At 44.9% G+C, this 17,936-nt stretch overlaps 1 protein-coding gene across 1 annotated transcript in view; it reads left to right on the top strand.

Annotated features, from left to right (window-relative positions):
• The window catches only part of Lrrc1 (leucine rich repeat containing 1), a 130,160-nt gene extending 113,262 nt beyond the window's left edge, over positions 1–16,898 (top strand). Inside the window, exons 11-14 of the mRNA XM_051140113.1 lie at positions 5,494–5,609; positions 13,050–13,222; positions 14,096–14,232; positions 15,892–16,898. Coding sequence (XP_050996070.1) covers positions 5,494–5,609; positions 13,050–13,222; positions 14,096–14,232; positions 15,892–16,050 — 585 coding nt within the window. The 3' untranslated portion in view covers positions 16,051–16,898. The remainder of the gene's footprint in view (positions 1–5,493; positions 5,610–13,049; positions 13,223–14,095; positions 14,233–15,891) is intronic.
• The last annotated feature ends 1,038 nt before the right edge of the window (positions 16,899–17,936 follow it).

Genomic DNA, 17,936 nt, shown 5'->3' with positions numbered 1-17,936 from the left:
GTTCATGTCACTGAGCAAAAGATCGCGAGAAAGGGAGGGCGGGCAGGGAAATTAACATCATTGGTTTTCGTGGACATGTGAAAACATTTTAATCTATCAGAATTTTAAGATTGTAAGTGAAATACCAAATATTGACTAATACTGTAGGGAAGTTGTTGTTGTTGTTATTATTATTATTGTTATTATTATTTTATAAGTATAAACTGCTAGGGCTATCATGGGAGAGACCACTAGTATTATCAAGAATTTTAAACACACACATGCCTTTTGCTCTTCTCTTTCTGGAAGTTTATTCCTAAAATATAACCCACTGATGCTAAGACACACACAAGAGTGTATGTCAGATTTTATACACGAGCCCCAAGCATGCTTCCAGGTCCCGTCCTACGGACACATGACGTAGCTCCCATGGACCAGAAGCTGTCCTCAGTGAACACAGAGGCAGCCATCACGGACCAGCCTCTTAGGTCAAGTGCTTATTCTTGTCTGACTTTTATTGTACTTTTGTGCGGTGTAGACAACCCAGTTTGGAGCATCAAGACATCCAACAGAAACTATAACAAGACACTATATGAACCAACATCCAACAGATTATTAAACTACTGTTTGGAGAGAAGCAAAACAGTGTCAGAACTGATCGTGTGACCATACAGGCGGCGCACCCTTTGGTCTCAGCCCTTGGCAGGCAGGGGCAGGCAGAGCTCTGAGTTCAAGGCCAGCCTGATCTACAGAACCAGTTCCAGAACAGCCAGGGCTGCACAGAGAAACCCTGCCTTGAAAAATAGTGGTGATTTGGGAGGGGGGTGGGGAAGGAGAGAGAGGGAGGCTAGAACTAACTAGCATCATCAAACATGTATGATTTGTTAAGTAATCTGTTACATATCTGTAGGGGAAAATATTGCGGGTTCAATAAAACCCTTGAGAAAGACAGTGACATTAGAACATGGTCTTGATGATATATATGCCCAAGGTCATATGTGCTCCAGTATATGTGGAATTCCCCAAGCCATATAATTTCAAAACTGTTCATGAAGTGGGGAACATACGTACGTATGTACATACATACATACATACATACACACATACACACATACACACATACATACATACACGCACACATCATAGCACAGGCTCCTAGAAGGATTCTAAAATTATGTATGTCATTTTTGCTCACCTTGTATTTCAAGCCAGGTCTTGTTTGCTTTGTAAGTTTCCGCTTTTGCCTGTGAAATGTGGCGTCTATTCTGCTACCAATATTGAAAGGACACTACTGAGAGAAAACAGTCTCTTATGTGTCAGGAGCCAGTTGCCAAGATGAAAAGCAGCCCCGCCGCTGACCCAGGCCGCTTCTCAGAGTCACTGGTCTGACGGTTGCCTCCAGGCTGCTCCATAAAAACTCACCCTTTAGAGCGGCGCTTCTCAACCTGTGGGTCGCAGTCCCTTTCTGGGGTGTTGCCTGGCTCTTCCACAGGGGTCACTTAAGACCATCAGAAAGCACAGATATATGCACACTATGAGTCATAGCAGTAGCAAAGTACAGTTATGAAGTAGCAAGAAAAATAATTTTATGGTGGAGGGGGGTGGCCATGACATGAGGAGCTTGTGTTAGAGGCTCACAGCACTAGCAAGGTTGAGAACCGCTGCTTTAGAGGCTCCCGTGGTGATCTCCAGGCCCTGCCTGGGTTAGCTCGGGGCCAGATGGTTAAAGATAGGATCATTTTGCATCACCATAGACACAGAGAACTAAACTAAGGCTTCCTGCTACATTCTGTAGTTTTCAGAGACTCCAAATCCAAATCCTCGTATTCTTGGAAGGTGCTATTAGTGGTTTAAGGGAGGTTTAAAATACCAGCTTCCTACATAACTGGTAATAGCTTATTTAAATAGTGACTCTGCTTCCCAGAATTTCTAAGTGATAATAGACATTTTATCCTGGTGACCGCCAGGGAACCTTCAAATTCTGCCATGAAACCAAAAGAGAGATCAAAACACACACGAGTGAATTCAAGTTACATGATAGTGAGCTCACGTCAGACTGATTTTCATATAAAAGGGTGTTGGCCTTTGCGATCAAGCAGATTTTAAGATTTCCAGGTGAACTCTGTTTAAAAAAAAAAAAAAAATGGCCACTGCCAGCACAGTTCCAAGAATTCCATAAATACTCAAGTGTTGATTAGACATGTCATTTTCATCTGTGGCTTTCACTTCTTGGAAAAATAATAACCACTGCATGTATCTGGCAGCAATAGATAGGACAGGCACCAAATTACATGTGTGGTTCTATTCAATTTCTTACTGTTAATTTTGGCTAAAATAAATCTATCCAAACCTGTAAAATATGTGACTCAACCTAAATTCTAACACACGTGTGCACAGTCTCACAGCTTCCCCTTTCTCCGTGCGTGACATCTACCTCGGCATCCATAATAAACTCCAGCTTTTTGAGCTGTCTTGAAGCTCATACTTTTCATGATTTTTTTTCCCCCTAAAAATCAGAATTGTATGTCATTCCTTCCTGGCTGATGTGGAAGCAGGTTTTGATATGAAAAGGGTGCTTAGACAGTGTGGCTTTAACAGTGACCAAGGCCGCCTCTTTAATACTTGGCACAAGTGCCATGTGCTGGCGTTGTCCTCCAGAGGACATAAACACTAGCTATCCGAAGGCTGCTGACTTTGACAACCCAGGCCCTAAGAGGCTCTTGGACACAGTTGCCTTCCACAGGCTGCCCCTCAAGTGAGGGTGGAGTGTAGGAGAGAAAAAGCGAGAGAAAATGAGCGTATAAGCCCAGCAGATAGCTTACACACTCGGGCGCACATTTATGCTGTCCTTGTCAAATACTTGGGGGTATTAACTTGTTCTGATTTTTTTAGGGCCTTCTGGTCTACTGAGTAATTTTTACTATTTAATATATGCATAGGATACAAGTGGAAAATACTCACATGGTATGTAGCTGTGGGGGTCTCTGAACACATATCTTATGGGGAACTGAGGCACTGGACAGTGTCAAGCCAAGATGCCTATCTCTTTACTCACGATGCAGTGTCCGCTCAATGTGCCTTCTGGGAGTTACTGTCCATGAGACAATTATGTGAATAACTTAACACTGCCTGTTTTGCCTCCTTTGGGTATGAATAAAGCTTGCCTTTTCAAAGTTAGCCAGGGGCATGGCAGCTGAGTGCTGCTCTAAAACGACCTTTATCCATAGCCCACAGTGCACTCAGCTCTCATTGCAGATGCCCCCTCCTTGGTGGGTTGGGACCAGTGTGCTGTGAGAGCTTCCCCCAAGGAGGTCTTGGTCAGGCCCACCTGAGCTTTTCAGAGACCGTGGTGTCAGGCCTCAGAAGGATGGGGCTTTACTCTCTTCCCATGATGCTCCTGGCCATCTTGGTCAAGACAGTGATTTCCTTCCTCCCTTTCAAGCAGTGCTAAGCAGCTGTGTGGTACAGCTGTATGCCTCTTCCATGGCACTGCATTGGGCTCTCAGTTTCAAAAGTTCAGAACCCTACTGCTGTGACTCTTGCTAGAATGAAGAAGAGTTTTACTGTCCTTCAAACTTTAGTGAATCAATCTTTCCTAAGCAAGGAAATAAACTGTGTAAGCATCCTTGAGCTTCTGTAGGTGCTGGTGGGTAGATACGAACAGTACTAACCTTGTCATGTATTCTAACTCTCTGTATACAGGGACAAAGTAATCCAGTCAAGTGACCTTGAGAATTTTTCCTTTGCCTTTTTTTTTCTTTCTCGAGACAGGGGTTCTCTGTGTAGCCTTGGCTGTCCTGGACTCACCTCGTGTGTACAGAGGCCTGCCTCTGCCTCGTGAGTCCTGGGATTACAGGCATGGCTACCTTGAGAATTTTCAGGAGACTTTTTGTCCTGTTAGAGTGTTAGCCCTTAATTATGAAAGGAATGTAAAGATAGTTTACCATAATGACCAGAAGGCTCTGGGAAAACTGGAAGGGCTAAAAGATGTTCAGCCAATTTGGATTACTGGTAAGAATATTAAAAACAAGAAGGAGAAAGGAATTTCTATAAGAAGTAATTATGTAAAAATGCAGTGAATAATAATTAGTTTTACTTGCATGGGAGCTTGAATTCTGAGGCCTGAGAGGGACAGCCCAGCCTTTCTGTGCATTAGGGTGCTCTCTGTGTGACAAGAGACAGATGTCAATCTGTGTGTTTTGTAATGTTAATACGTTTACATCAGTTATGTTTGAACTGTGCAGCTGAATACATCAATTGGCAATCATGATATTCTTAGAAGAAATAAAAGGATTATACGTGAAATTAACTGTGTAGCAGTTTTGTAAAGATGCATTCTCCTCTTTTAGAGTATTTATATATATATATATATATTAAGTGTACACATAAGTAGAACAGGGCAGGAAAAATATTCACATATATGTATATATATGTATAGATACACAGATACATACATACATACATATATATATACACACACACATATACATGCATACATTTTTTTTCAGACAGTTGAGGACTCAAAAGTCTTCCTTCAGCGAGAGGCCCTAGTAATTTTCCACGTGTCAAAGAGTCATCAATAGATCCCTTCATGAGCTTTCTCTACTCAGGATGGCAAAGGCTAAAAGAATGCAGCGCTTTATGGAGTCTTGGAGAAGGTTGTGTGTGCGATCAAGTTGTTTTCCCTCCCCTTTCATTCAGCCTTTCTGACTCAGAAATTCATGGCCTATTTGCTCAGGAAAGTCTTGAACTAGTATGTGTTGAAGACCACACATTGAAAGTTCAGCCACCCATGAGTAGACTCAGGTGTGGATGCAGCTGTTGGTTTAATGCATTGTTCACACATGGCTGAGACAAATGTGTACTTACCAATGTTGCTTCCTGCTAAGATGTTAACTGGTTTTGCATTCCTTAAGGTAAGGTGACTTTATCAAATAAATCTATGAGCAATCAAAAGCTATCAAAATGTATTTAATGACAACTCATGTATAATCTATCAAGCTCCTCCCTCCTTTTCTTAACTCTGGAATATCAAAAATACTGGAGTTATAGGGCAGGCCCTGAGCTGTGTATTGGTGTCAGCCTTACCTCTAGCCTAATATTTTAAACTAGAATTGTTTAATTCCCTTATTATTAAGTTATATGGCCTGGACTTTCGTAGTCTAGTTAACGTTTAACCAGTGCAGCTGCATTGGGTAGCAGCAGTGAAAACTAACATTTTTTTCAGAATGCCACTTTGAACTGTAATTTTTATTTTCTTTATTCGATTCAAAACACATTTAACATTTTGTATAATGTACAGTAATCATATATGGTCATTGGTGAAATGTAAAAGTCATATGATATATTTTATGCATCTTTCTCATGCTGTTGGTAAAATACCCTGTCGCACCCCCGCACCCCCCCCCCCCCTCCCCACTCCACCACCCCCACCACCCCACCACCACCCCCTCCCCCTCCCACACCCATCCTCAAAATGGAGGATAGGAAAGATGCTTTTCTCTCCCACTGTAGATCGGCGGGTGCTGCAGCCTCACCGTGTTCTGCATACGGGACAACAGACTAACTCGCATACCTTCAGAGATGTCACAGGCCATGGAACTTCATGTCCTAGACGTGGCGGGGAACAGGTAAGGCAGGAGAAGCAGATATCTACCCAGCCCCAGTCTTTGCTGCACCTCCGCAGCTGTGGCTTGGCCGAGGACCGTTCCGCTTAACTGAACAGCCAGAAGGGTTAGGGAACTCTTGATGGGGACCAAACTACTTGAGCCAGGTGGCAGGGTGGTGGCAAACATGAGGGTAGGCTACTTCAGAGCACAACACTTCCTGCATCTGATAGTGCATTGAAAAGACCCAGAGCGCAGACCGGCATCTGTCACAGTGAGCCTTAGAAACTCTTCATCTACAAAATGTGCTTGAGGTAGTTTGAACTTTTTTTTTCTTTGAGGCAAGGCAGAGTTCTGGTGTGGTGCCCTGGCCATCCTCCTTCCCCACCCTCCCAAGAAGCTGGGACCAGGGTTGCATACTGCCACACCTGGGTGAATTTAAACAAGGGCCTTGATGTTCATCCTCCTGAATATTGGTAAATAAAGTTGTGTGCGTAGGGACAGGGATATGCTCGTGGGGAGAGGCTACATAATGTCAGAGGATCCGAATAAGTCGGAATCCAACTCCAGTTAAAAGCAGATGGTGACACTATTCCTCACATTCCCAGCTCCGTGCCGCACCTAGCCTTCACTGTAGAATGCAGCCCCCCCCCCCCCTTTCAAGCACTGTGAGCTATCTGGAAGCCACTGGGACTGAACAAGCTAGCCTCCCAGCTGGGACCCCCTTCTCTGACTCTGCCTTTGTTCGTCATCGCCCTTTTTGTCTTCTCTCTGGGTTTTCCCTTTGGGCCTCTGTAAAGAGCTTCCCCTGTGGTCACTGCCTGTTGTCATTTATTGCGTCCCCCTTCTGAGCGTGACGCTATCTTACGGTACAGGCTGTGTCGGTGCTTTTCCAAGCACTGCGTCTGGCACACGGGGGATGTCTGGCAAATGCATGGTTGAACAAAAGATGTTACTCGTTTTGCAGAAGGAGCAGCATGACATTGTAAAATGTGTCATAATCTTCTTGGCTAACGGGAATTTAAAAATTGCTTCTGAGCCAGGCGTGGTGGTGCATGCCTGTAATCCCAGCACTCTGGGAGGCAGAGTGAGTTCGAGGCCAGCCTGCTCTTCAAAGTGAGTCCAGGACAGCCAGAGCTACACAGAGAAACCCTGTCTTGAAAAACCAAAAGGAAAAAAAAAAAAAATAAAGCTTTTGAATGTGATAGGGATAGATCAGTGGTAATGTGTTAACCTGGGGAAAGCTGGCTTTACTTGCTAGAGACCTACAGTGTGAAGAGTGCCAGGGGACTGGTGCCCACATACTCATCAGCTGGTCACTCACGTCACGCAAAAGTCACCACTCTTCATCCTTTGCAATGGACCCTAGATGGCTGGGCCGAGTAAGCTCTAACTGGAAGTGAGGTGTGGCCCCGGAACGCTCACCGTTGAAAGGTTCCTCCTGTGGGGACGTCTCAGTAGAGTGTTAAGACCATTAAGTGGTGACTGGGAACTCAGGATTGATTATGGACTGAAGGTCAATTTCTGCTAGCCGCTCACTGGAGCCTTGGTAGCTCAGGAAGTCCTATTTTTCCCAGCTTCCTTTCTGTAGCCAAGCAAACTCAGAGACTCTGCCCATCTCCCTGGTCCTGACCACACTGCTGAGCCTGAATTTGCATCCCTAACTCTTGAGCAGAGAGCCATTTCCTATGAACAGGGGCACCATCCTCCAGCTCCCAGAAGAAAGGGGCATTGCTCTTCTGTTATGCTCGGCTTGGGGTGGAGGCATCCAGTTAAGATGTGGCAGTCCACAGCCGTCGTCTGAATCAGTGACATGGGCCATTTTGTCTATTCGTGTGTAAATTCTCAGCCTTTAAAAATGCTGAGTCACCACTCACTGTAAAATTTTGGTATCGACACTAACAATAATAATAAGGCTCCCATGTCAGTGTTGAGACTTGCAGAGATGTCATCCATGGGAGGCGATTGAAGTCGCAGCCTGTAGCTCTGCTCTCAGGCTTATAAAAGTGCTTGCCGCTGAGACTGCCCGCTGCTGTGCAGGAACTTGCTTAAGCGGACCCCGTGTGTGCATTGCACCACCATGTGGGAACCATGAAGCCGTCTGTGCAGGGATGGGATGTGTCCTGTATTATCAGCTGCCCTTGGACACAGAACAGAATTTCTTAACTCCTAATAAACTCTCTGCCAAGAATACTCACCAGGAATACACAGCAGGAGACTTGAGGCTCTTGCTTCGATCTAAATAATACCAAATATTAGAAATAGTGTCTGTTAGTAGGGAAATAGGTTAGACTTTTGAGTTTGTGTTGTGTGTACATATGTCCCAATAAAACAATTTAAACATTTTAAAAATAGAATATTAAGTCGTCAGAAATGAGATTTTGTTTTCCTGGATTCAAATGAAGACTCATGATTCTGAGTGAAAAAGCTAGTTTGAATGGTGTTGCACTCAGTTTTGTTCCCTTGTTTTCTAAAACAAAACCATATTTGTGTACTTCCCCAAACTTTTGGCAGTAGCCTCCCTGATGGTAGCGGATGGTAGAGACTTATGACTACTTGGGACTTTCATTTCAGAGATTTTGCTTTTTTTTTTTTTTTTTTATTGCTTTTGTTCTAACCTTTTATACATTTGAGACTTCTTCTTCTTCTTCTTCTTCTTCTTCTTCTTCTTCTTCTTCTTCTTCTTCCTCCTCTTCCTCCTCCTCCTCCTCCTCCTCCTCTTCTTCCTCTTCTTCCTCTTCTTCTTTTTAACTGTTTGAAACTAGGAAATTTTACTTGGAAGTCACAAACAGATAAAACATCAAAGCATAGCGGTGTTCACCTATTGGTTAACACTCCATTAGCCAGTAGGCAGGCTGGGTTCTTAAATACCTTTGGCAAAGCAGTTGCTGTAATGTTCCTGAGGCGGGGAAGGTCACTTGAGGCTGGGGTTGGTTGCAGTTTGTTGGCTCTCATCCTTGGCCATCAGCGTAAAATAGTAAACACCAGCTTTTTTATTTCTGGGGGGCAGGTGCCGAGTGGAGCATAGAGATGTGTGCAAATGAGACCATGGCTGCTTGTGCTGATCCTGTTTACTTGGTGGCACGCAGAAGTGCCAAGTTAAAACCTACAATATCCTTTCTCCCCCCTGGGCAGCTGGAATATACTTATGTCATTTTCTGACTTTTAGTCACACGGCTCTCCTGAGCGAAGCAGAGCAGTGTGTGTGTGTGTGTGCCATCAGTGAGTAGGCCACAGCGGGTCCCGAGAAGGGGCTCAGCCTGGCCAGCAGAGTGCGTGCAGCCTGTGAGGAAGAGCCAGGAGAACTAACAGGAAACAGTTCTGTACACTGGCCTGTCAAGGATGGGCTGGTGTGTGGTGCGCACTTGGTCACCAGCATCCGTAGTGGAGTTAGCTGGCCCTTTAGCTATTTGCAGGGAAGCCAGTGTTTCAGACAACTCGTTAGTGTGAGTTGGAATAGGATTATAAGGCCTGCTGTTGTAGAGTCTAGTAATTTATTTTAGCTTTTATCACCCACTTGTCATCCTTGGAAGCTGTTATATGTTGGCGATATTTTTAGCCTTCTGGTTGCCTTTGCTGGTGCTCACTGGGAAGCTGGTGATTGCCCTGAGGCATTCGGAGAGCAGATTGTCTGTTTTGTGCCAATTTTCAAGTCTTGATTTTTTTTTTCTCCCCTTCCTTGTGCATTGTGAACAAGAACAGCGGAGTTGCTGACTGTAATGTTCTTGAGCAGCACTTGGCATTTTTCGCATTTTAGAGGATATCAGCTTTACTCCTGTTTTTAAAGAAACAGTAAAAATTCAGAGCATTTCATTTCTCTGATATAAAAGTGTTTTCAAATGTGACACTTGTGCTGTGCGTCCATGTGTCTGTCTATGTTAGTGCTGCTGTGAGTCAAACCCCAGGGCCTTGTACATGCTAGGCAAGTGCCCTCCCACTGAGCCGTGCCCTCAGTCGTGCAGCGGGTGGTCACACATGCATGTATGCACGCACATATCTCTGTCAGTGCCTGGCAAAAGAATTGTCTTTAACTCCCTTGAATTGGAATGTGTGTACAACAGAGTTGTGGTAGAGAGAGCAATGGTTTTTCGGTACCACGAGAGAGTTCACTTGTCTCCCTTGAGGAGCAAACACAACTACGTGAGGAGAGGATGGTGACCAGCTGCTTCCCTCAGACTCTCCAGATGTGCTGTGGTTTGTATGAGCTCTTCATTACAATGAAATGAGTGTGGCCTTCACAGTGAAGTATTGCCTTGGGAGGTTTCTGCTGCTCTGATAGAGGCTACAACCAAAAACAACTTGGGGAAGACAGTGTTTAGTTTACTTTGGGCTTTCAGGTAACACTCTATCACTGGGGAAGCCGAGACAGGAACCTGGAGGCAGAAGTCGGGAAGGCTTGCTCAGCTTGCTTTCTCATACATCCTGAGACAAGCTGCCCAGAGGTAGCATCAGCCACAATGGGCTGGGCCTCCTGCATCAATCATTAATCAAGAAAATGCCCTGCAGATTCTTTTCAGATAACTCTAGCTCCTGTCAAGCTGACTGAAAACAACTGCCAGGTGGTGGCATATGCCTTTAATCCTAGCACTCTGAAGGCAGATCTCTTAAGAGTTTGAGACCAGAGGCCAGTCTGGTCTACAAAGTGAGTCCAAGATAGCTAGGACTCTTACACGGAGAAACCCTGTCTCAAAAAATAAAAAACCAAAACAAACAAACAAACCCAAAAAGAAAGAGAAAAACAACAACAAAGCAAACAAAAACAAAACCAACCAGGACGATTGAGCCCCTTGTCACCTTGACACACAAATGCATCACTTTTCAACAGTAACCTCTCCTTCCTTGTTCATATCCATAATTCATATTAATACCACAGTATAAAACATAAAAAACTTTAAAATCCCCCACAGTCTTTAAGGGTTCAAACATTGTAGAAGCTTAGTCTTTTTTTTTTTTTTTTTTAAACATATCTCAAAGGCAATTCAGTGGCCCACACCTGTAATCCCAGCATGCTGGAAGGCAGAGGCAGGTGGATCTCTGTGAATTCGAGGCCAGCCTGGTCTATAACACTAGTCCAGGACAGTCAAGGCTACACAGACAAACCCTCTAAAAGCAAACAAAGAAACCCCTCCCCCCAAAAAATCCCTAATCTCTCAGCTGTGTACTCCTGTTTGGTTTTGTTTTTTTAATCAACATACTTTTTTGCTCCAAGAGGGAAAAACCAGGGCACAGTCATGTCAAATCAAAGTAAAACCCAAGTTCAGAAGTTTAAACAGCGCCATGTCTGATGTCAGGGATTGGTGGTGGTCTTGGCTCCAAAGGGGGGCTTCATGCCTTTAGCTCTGCCACTCGCAGTAAACACAGCTTGTCACATCAGCTCAGGCCAGCGTCATTGCACAGCTGCTGCTGTCTGTCCCTGGGGGTCTGGTCCTGGCATCACCAGTGTGCTGGCATTACCACAGCTGCACCTTCAGCATTGGCCTCCTGGCCTCCCGCTAGGCGTTCTGAGTCTGCTGCACGGCACCTTGCTTCAGCTTTGCTCCATAACCTCTCCCACGCTAGGGTCTCTCCTCTAACTGAGGTTGGACCAGTGCCTCTGCTGGCCTCTTACAGCACCAAGCCTCAGCTGTGCTCCACGACCCACCCCCTATGCCTTCAGAACTAGTACCACCCCGAGACCCTTAGACATTGCCAAGTTCAGCTGCCAACATCACAGGCAGCCCTGGACCCCTCTGGACCATGACTCGTGTGCACTGACTGTTAATCCCGAAACTGGGCGGAGAAAACCAGTTCCACCATTTTGAGCCACATTTAGAGCAAACTTTAATAAATACTGACCAGGATGGACTTTGGTCAAGATCACTCCCTGGAGGACCCTTTGTAGGCAGGCATTTATATGGACAAGAGGCATAGGCCACCAGACTTTCCCATGAGGTTTTGGTTTCTTCCCCCACCCCCCGAGAACTACATGGGTATTACATGACCCTGGAAAATATTCCCAGAAGTACTTACCCAGTGTGCTGGTCTCTTAACCAATGCCTGCTGGCTGGGTTTATGTAAACTTGACAAAGGCCAGAGTCATTTGGGAAGAAGGAGCCACAACTAAGGCCATGCCTCCATCAGATTTATCCGTGAGAATTGCCATGGGGCATTTTCTTAATGGTCGATGTGGGAGGGCCCAGCTCACTGTGCCACCCCTGGGCTGGTGTTGCTAGGAGTACAAGAAAGCAGGCTGAGCAAGCCAGTGAGCAGCACTCCTTCATGGCCCCGCATCAGCTCCTGCCTTGAGGTTCCTCCCTTGAGGCTCCTGCCTTGAGGTCCTACTCTGGCTTCCCTGGATGCTGAACTATGATGTGGAAGTGTAAGCATCATAAACCCTTTTCTCCCCAAATTGTTTTTCTGTCCAGCATTTTATCACAGCAGTAGAACCCCTGAATAGGTTTCCCTTCAGTAGTACTGGCCTTTTGCTCATCTGACAGATTGTTAAGTCAGAATGCCACACAGCGCTCCCTCTGAAGCGCTACAAGCCAGGCCTCTATTGTCTGCACACTCAACATCTTATCTTCTAGTCTTTTACAAAATCGCCCACTGAACTGAAGTGCTTAGTGTCATTCCCAGCCCAAAGTTCCAGATGCTGTCACAGTCCTCCCCAAAACAGCACAATAATGTCTGTCAACAAACCATAACCCTCGTGCCAACTTCTGTATTAGGGAATGTTTTTATTGCTTGGAGAGGAAAGGGTTGATTTCCACTTGCCTTCTCAAGCAGCAGCTGTCCGTCATCTGCCGTTGCTTTTTATGAAGTACGTTCTTGACAGTTGTGATCTAGCAAAGCTCAGTGTGAGCATAAATAGACACCTAGCATTCAGGCATCACACCTCAATCTTTAAAGTGCCTTTATGTGGATGCTGTCATCTGAAACTAAATAATGTGACGTGAATGCTAAGTATCACCCGAGTCTGAGAACTGGAGTGACTGGGAACCAAAGGTCAAAGTTCAACTGAAATACCTGGAAGGACCTCCCCAGAGACAACAAGTGCGGGGCGGCTCTTCACCTTTGACTCTGCCGCAACCAGAATTCTTTGCCCCTCTGACTGTCCTTCCTTCCTCCCTGGGGCCGCCCAGCCAGTGAATCTGCAGCCCTGCACAGCGCTAAGAGCTGTGTCTGGGACCTTTCAGTTATGCTGTTTACTTTACTCTCCTTAAACTGAAACCTGACTTCAGACGTGTCTTCTACTTTCTTTGGACTGTTCAGCCCCATGTCCTGGGGGTCCTACAGAGAGACCTGGTAGCAAGAAAGAAGTGGGCACCCCACTGAAGATTGTACCCACAAATCTAATTATGATAACAACATCTCTTTCCCTTCCAGACCCAATCTCAGGCTCTCGTTCTCATTTTCTTCCCATCTGTGTTAAGAGGAGTCAATTCTGTGACGTTTCAGGTCGTGACACCTCTTGTTTTCTGTCAGGTTGCGTCATCTGCCCCTGTCGCTGACCACCCTGAAATTAAAAGCCCTGTGGTTATCTGACAACCAGTCCCAGCCTCTCCTCACCTTCCAGACGGACACAGATCGCACCACAGGGGAGAAGATTTTAACCTGTGTCTTACTTCCTCAGCTGCCTTCTGAACCCATCTGCCAAGGTGACTTTCTCTTCAGCACGGGGAGCTGGGGCTAATGACTACCATAGGGCCTCCTCCTCCCAAGGGTGCTTGCTTATTGGTCAGTTTGCCCAACTAGAGGCAACGTGAGGCGATTGTGGGCTACTCGGCAAGAGCGCCCTAGGTCCTCACAGGGAAAGGTTACTCACATCTATTCATCGTGTCTGAAATTCTGAAAGCAACCCTTTGGTTTGGAATTATACAGTAAGGGTAAAAGTACAGTTCTCATCCAAGGAGTGGCTTGTTAAAATCCGAACTGCCATTGGAGGGTTCCCAGTCAACACCACAGGCACAGTTATCGTTAAACCTGTGAGGTACTTTGAGTCATTATATCTTTGTTTTGTAAATTTTGTGATTAAAAAAAAAATATTCACAAAACCTGATGTATGGGTCCATTGCTGAGAGAGATGGGCTTGGAACACTCCAACGAGACCTTGATAATCTCAGCAAAGTGTAGCAGGATGCCGCAAGAGAGAGTACCAGCCTCTGCAACAGCAGCCACAGCACAGTCGGAAAAAGACTGTGTGCTCACTGGGTGAGAAGAGCCACAAACAGCATGCTTTAATGTATGTTATCCATGATGAAACATCAAGCATCCCAATCTGTCAGACACCCCAGAGGGGAACCCAAATGGAGTTCCGCTATAAACGGCTAATTCTGCTCAAACCTTTCTCCCTTTTTAAATATTTTAACCGAAAGCAAAGCTTAGAGGTTGAAGCGCAGTGGTCTGCCCTCCTTATTTTTGGCCCTGTGGGTCTCCATGTGGATTCCAACCATGCAGCCACTAAATTACAGTGCAGCCCTTCCCAGGCCCACAGCCTGCGTTCCCTGCTGATGTTGTCTTTGTCCCTGCAGAGAGTCTGCCTCGCTGCGGTGCCCTGGAGAGCCTGGTAAATGACGTCTCTGACGAAGCCTGGAATGACCGCGCAGTACACAGAGTCAGTGCAATCCGGTTTTTGGAAGATGAGAAGGATGAAGATGAGGGCGAAACGGTATGAGGGTAGACGTGCACCCGAGATTGACAGTGGCGCCTAACCTGGATCTTCTTTGTTTTCACTTAGTATATTTTCTGTTTTGCCTTTTAACATCTAGAATTATTTTTAACTTAGTTCCCAAGGCACCGAGTCATGACATGTCAATGGGGGAAGGTTGAACTTTCTGCTGTTGTTGTTACTGGAGTAGTTTTTGGTATGTCTATTTCTTTTTTTTTTTTTTTTTTTTTTTTTCATTTTCATTTCTTTTTCTGGCTTATATAAATGTTTTTTTTCCTATCTCCAAAACGGTTCCTGGCTAGGCTGTGCTCACTCTATTCTGATGTCGTTGCGTGACTCAATACAAGGCAGCTTTCTTCCTGCGTACCAGGCCATCATGGCCATTGTGTGGAGTTTGGCCATCTGGGTTGAACTATCTTGGCAAGTTTCCATTTAGAAATCAGGAACATGTTTGAAGCCCCACTTTTCGGTTTGTAATCGAAAATGTTGCTGAGACATTCTGAGCCTTAGCTCTTGATACTGGTTTACACTGGCTGCTTTGTTTGGTTTTTCGTTTTGTTTTTTTTTTAACTCTGATTTCCAGTCGTGTGTGTGTGTGTGTGTGTGTGTGTGTGTGTGTGTGTGTGTGTGTGTGTGTGTATTTGAGTGTTCTCATTGCCCCTGGAGGGACGCTCTGGCTCTGGCTGGAGTTAAAGGCAACTCTGATCTATCAACGTGGGTGCCGGGAACTGAGCCCGGGTGAGCGCCTCACCGCTGTGAGCCAGCCTCTATGTGGGCTTCTTCACTCTTAACTTGGGGTTTTCACAAGCAGTGCTTAGAAGGGCGTTTGCAGCTCTCCAGACAGAGGCTGCTTTACAGGCATTGCTGCCACCTCCGTTAGCTCCGCTGTTACTAGATGGGACTTAAAGCATCTGCCTTAGCAGAGAGCAGCACGGGAGCTAGGGATGATAACTTCAAAGCCAGTGCCACTTTAATGCTTACCACAGACGGTTCAGAGCGCATTTATTTTAGTGGTTGTCTTATTCCCTCAGAAATGCTCTTTGGTCCGCTAATGTGTTCAAGACAGGTCTTTCGAAAGATGTAAACTCCGCTTTACGAGATACTAAGCATGTCATACATTAACTAATAGGGAAATGTACAAATTGCTAAGCCCTGTTACTTGACTCTCAGCACTGTGATCTTTATTAGAAGAACATGCACTTTCACCAGAGCAGCAGTCAAACCAGACGAAGCCCTTCCTTCTGCTTTAATCTCTTTCAACTCCCAAGTCTTGCAGAGTGAAAGAAATCAGAGCTGCTCTGAGTAATAGAAGAACATTCTTGCAAATTTAATTTAAGATATTTTTCTCTTTTATTCCATAACTGTACCTTAAACTTTGTTATTTTCCATGAACACACAGAAACTTATTATTAATATTTTAAAATGTAGTCCTTTATTCTAAAAGCAAATATATTCGGTCATGACTATAACGTTACCTTAATGTTCATGAGCTCTGGTTGAGCAGTGGATGAACACACAGAGCAGTGAGGAAGTTGTCTCTCCCAGAACTTGGATTTCTGAAGTTGTAAACTTTGTTTTGGAATGCTAATACCTCAAAGCCCGCATGCTTTGAAACAGTAGTGGCTAAAACCAAACACTCGGGCCTCTGTTTGTTTGCAGAGAACACTTCAGAGGCGAGCCACTCCGCACCCAGGGGAATTAAGGAACATGAAAAAGACAGTGGAGAATTTGCGGAATGACATGAATGCTGCAAAAGGACTGGATTCAAACAAAAACGAGGTCAGCCATGCCCCTGACCGAGTGACCACATCGGTGTAGCAGTCACCTCTTGAGTTTTACCTGCCTGCCGTGTCCTCCCTGCTGTGGAGCTGTTCCTGGGTGCACGTCTGCAGAGCCTCCTGCCGTCCTTGTGTTCACCGCCCCCTGTGCCAGGAAGCTGCTCTCGCACCAAGTGCCTTATGCATCCCTCAGCCAGCCATCGTACCAGTAGCCTCCCATCCTGATGTGTCTCAATTGCAGTTGTGCGTAATAAGCAGAATACACTACTGTCGGCATCTGACCTTTGTTTTTGTCTTATGTTGGGGTTAGAGAGAGCAGGAAGGGGGATTGTGGCACTCTCTCCTCCGTTGAGTGCTGGACATTTTGGACCCAAGTTCTTACGGACCTACTGATGAGAGAAAGCTTTATGTATGGAAAACAAAAAAAGATACTTTTTTAACCTTTCTTGGCAGCTCAGATGGTGTAAATTTTAAATTTTGTATAGGTATTTCATAAAAAAAAATTATGTATTTCTTTGTTACTTTATCTTGAATACGGTACATATTTTCGTATTTGTGCAGAAAAGCAAATTAGGCCTAAAGTATTCGTTCTTGCCTGTACCATCCACTCCGTGCCTTACTGTGTTCTGTCCTGTCAATACCACTTGTAAACAGTGGCATCCTTGAACGGCAAGATGGGAACACGAGGTTGGTCATTTTAAAGTGGTGTTGCATTTTAATCAGTAATCTACTGATTTGTTTGTAACCAAAAAAGAGGAATTTTTATCAGTGATTTGTAAGTTTCATCGGGTGACTTCCTCGAAAAGATGAGCCAAAGGGTTAGACTGCTGACACAGCCCCTGTCCCCTGACTGACGTGTCCCCTGACTGACAGCGGCAGGCTGTGCCCACTCCAATGGCACGTGCCCCGTTTGTGTAGCAATATACAGCGGGAAAGCACAGAAAGAAAACACTGGTTCAGAAATTCAGTGGATCAATAACTTATGTATTGCAGAAGAATGGCTCTTGTCAAAGGAAGCTTTAAAAGTTTTTTATCCAGATAAAAGGCCACAATAAAGCAAAATAACCTATGCCATGATAGAGGTGTTGCTATCTTTACACAAGCGCACTTTGATCTGTAAATAGTTTTAATCAAAGCATGACAAGGCACTGCTTCAAGACTTCCCTTTAAATCTGCTAACTTAAAGGGGTATGTTTTAAATGTGTTTTTGTTGTTTTTATGTGTGCTGTGATGAAAGAGAGAGTGCAAAGTGCCAGTCACTGTGTGCTGCCTGGGAAAATTGTGGGGGTTTTGGGGGTGAGGGGGGACTTTCTTATGAAATAAACTCATCATTGGCCATAGCTTTTTAAAAATTATTACCTTGTGTATTCAAAATTATAGCAGAAAACTGAGTCCTTGGATAGAGCTTCTGTCCACTAAGTGTCTAGTTTTAGCCAGTTAGTTTTGAGTAACCCCCTGGTGAGACTATGTCCATGAGTCATTTTTCCACACAGGGCAGAGCCCAGAGCTGCCTTCAGTGTGGTTCATCATTGTGAGTTGTGGCATCTAGCCAGTTGGACTCCTTGGAAACCCATTTTCAACCAAGCAAATGCAGTACCTTCTCTTGTGTACACTCAGTGCATAGAGTTGGCATGTCATGTGTATACGCATTTCTTTAAAGCCCAGAGGTGAAAGTACAAGGCATTTAATGGTTTTCAGCTTTGCCTCCTAATCGATGCGGATCCATTTTCTTTTCCCTATTTTAAGAGTTTGACATATTCTGATGTTAAACCTAGAAAACTGATCATTGTAATTCAAGGACTGATTCTATGTGGGATAAAAATAGAGATTTTTATTTTACGAGAATCATTTTGATTCTGGAAGAACAAGCCAAACATTTCTAGTGCATTTTGTGTGTGGTTTTCATAGAAAGGCCACTCAGTTTTA

The sequence above is a fragment of the Acomys russatus genome, chromosome 32, assembly GCF_903995435.1.
Source record: "Acomys russatus chromosome 32, mAcoRus1.1, whole genome shotgun sequence".
Classification (NCBI taxonomy): domain Eukaryota; kingdom Metazoa; phylum Chordata; class Mammalia; order Rodentia; family Muridae; genus Acomys; species Acomys russatus.
Note: the sequence above shows the minus strand (reverse complement) of the source record. Positions and strands in the feature narration are given on the sequence as shown.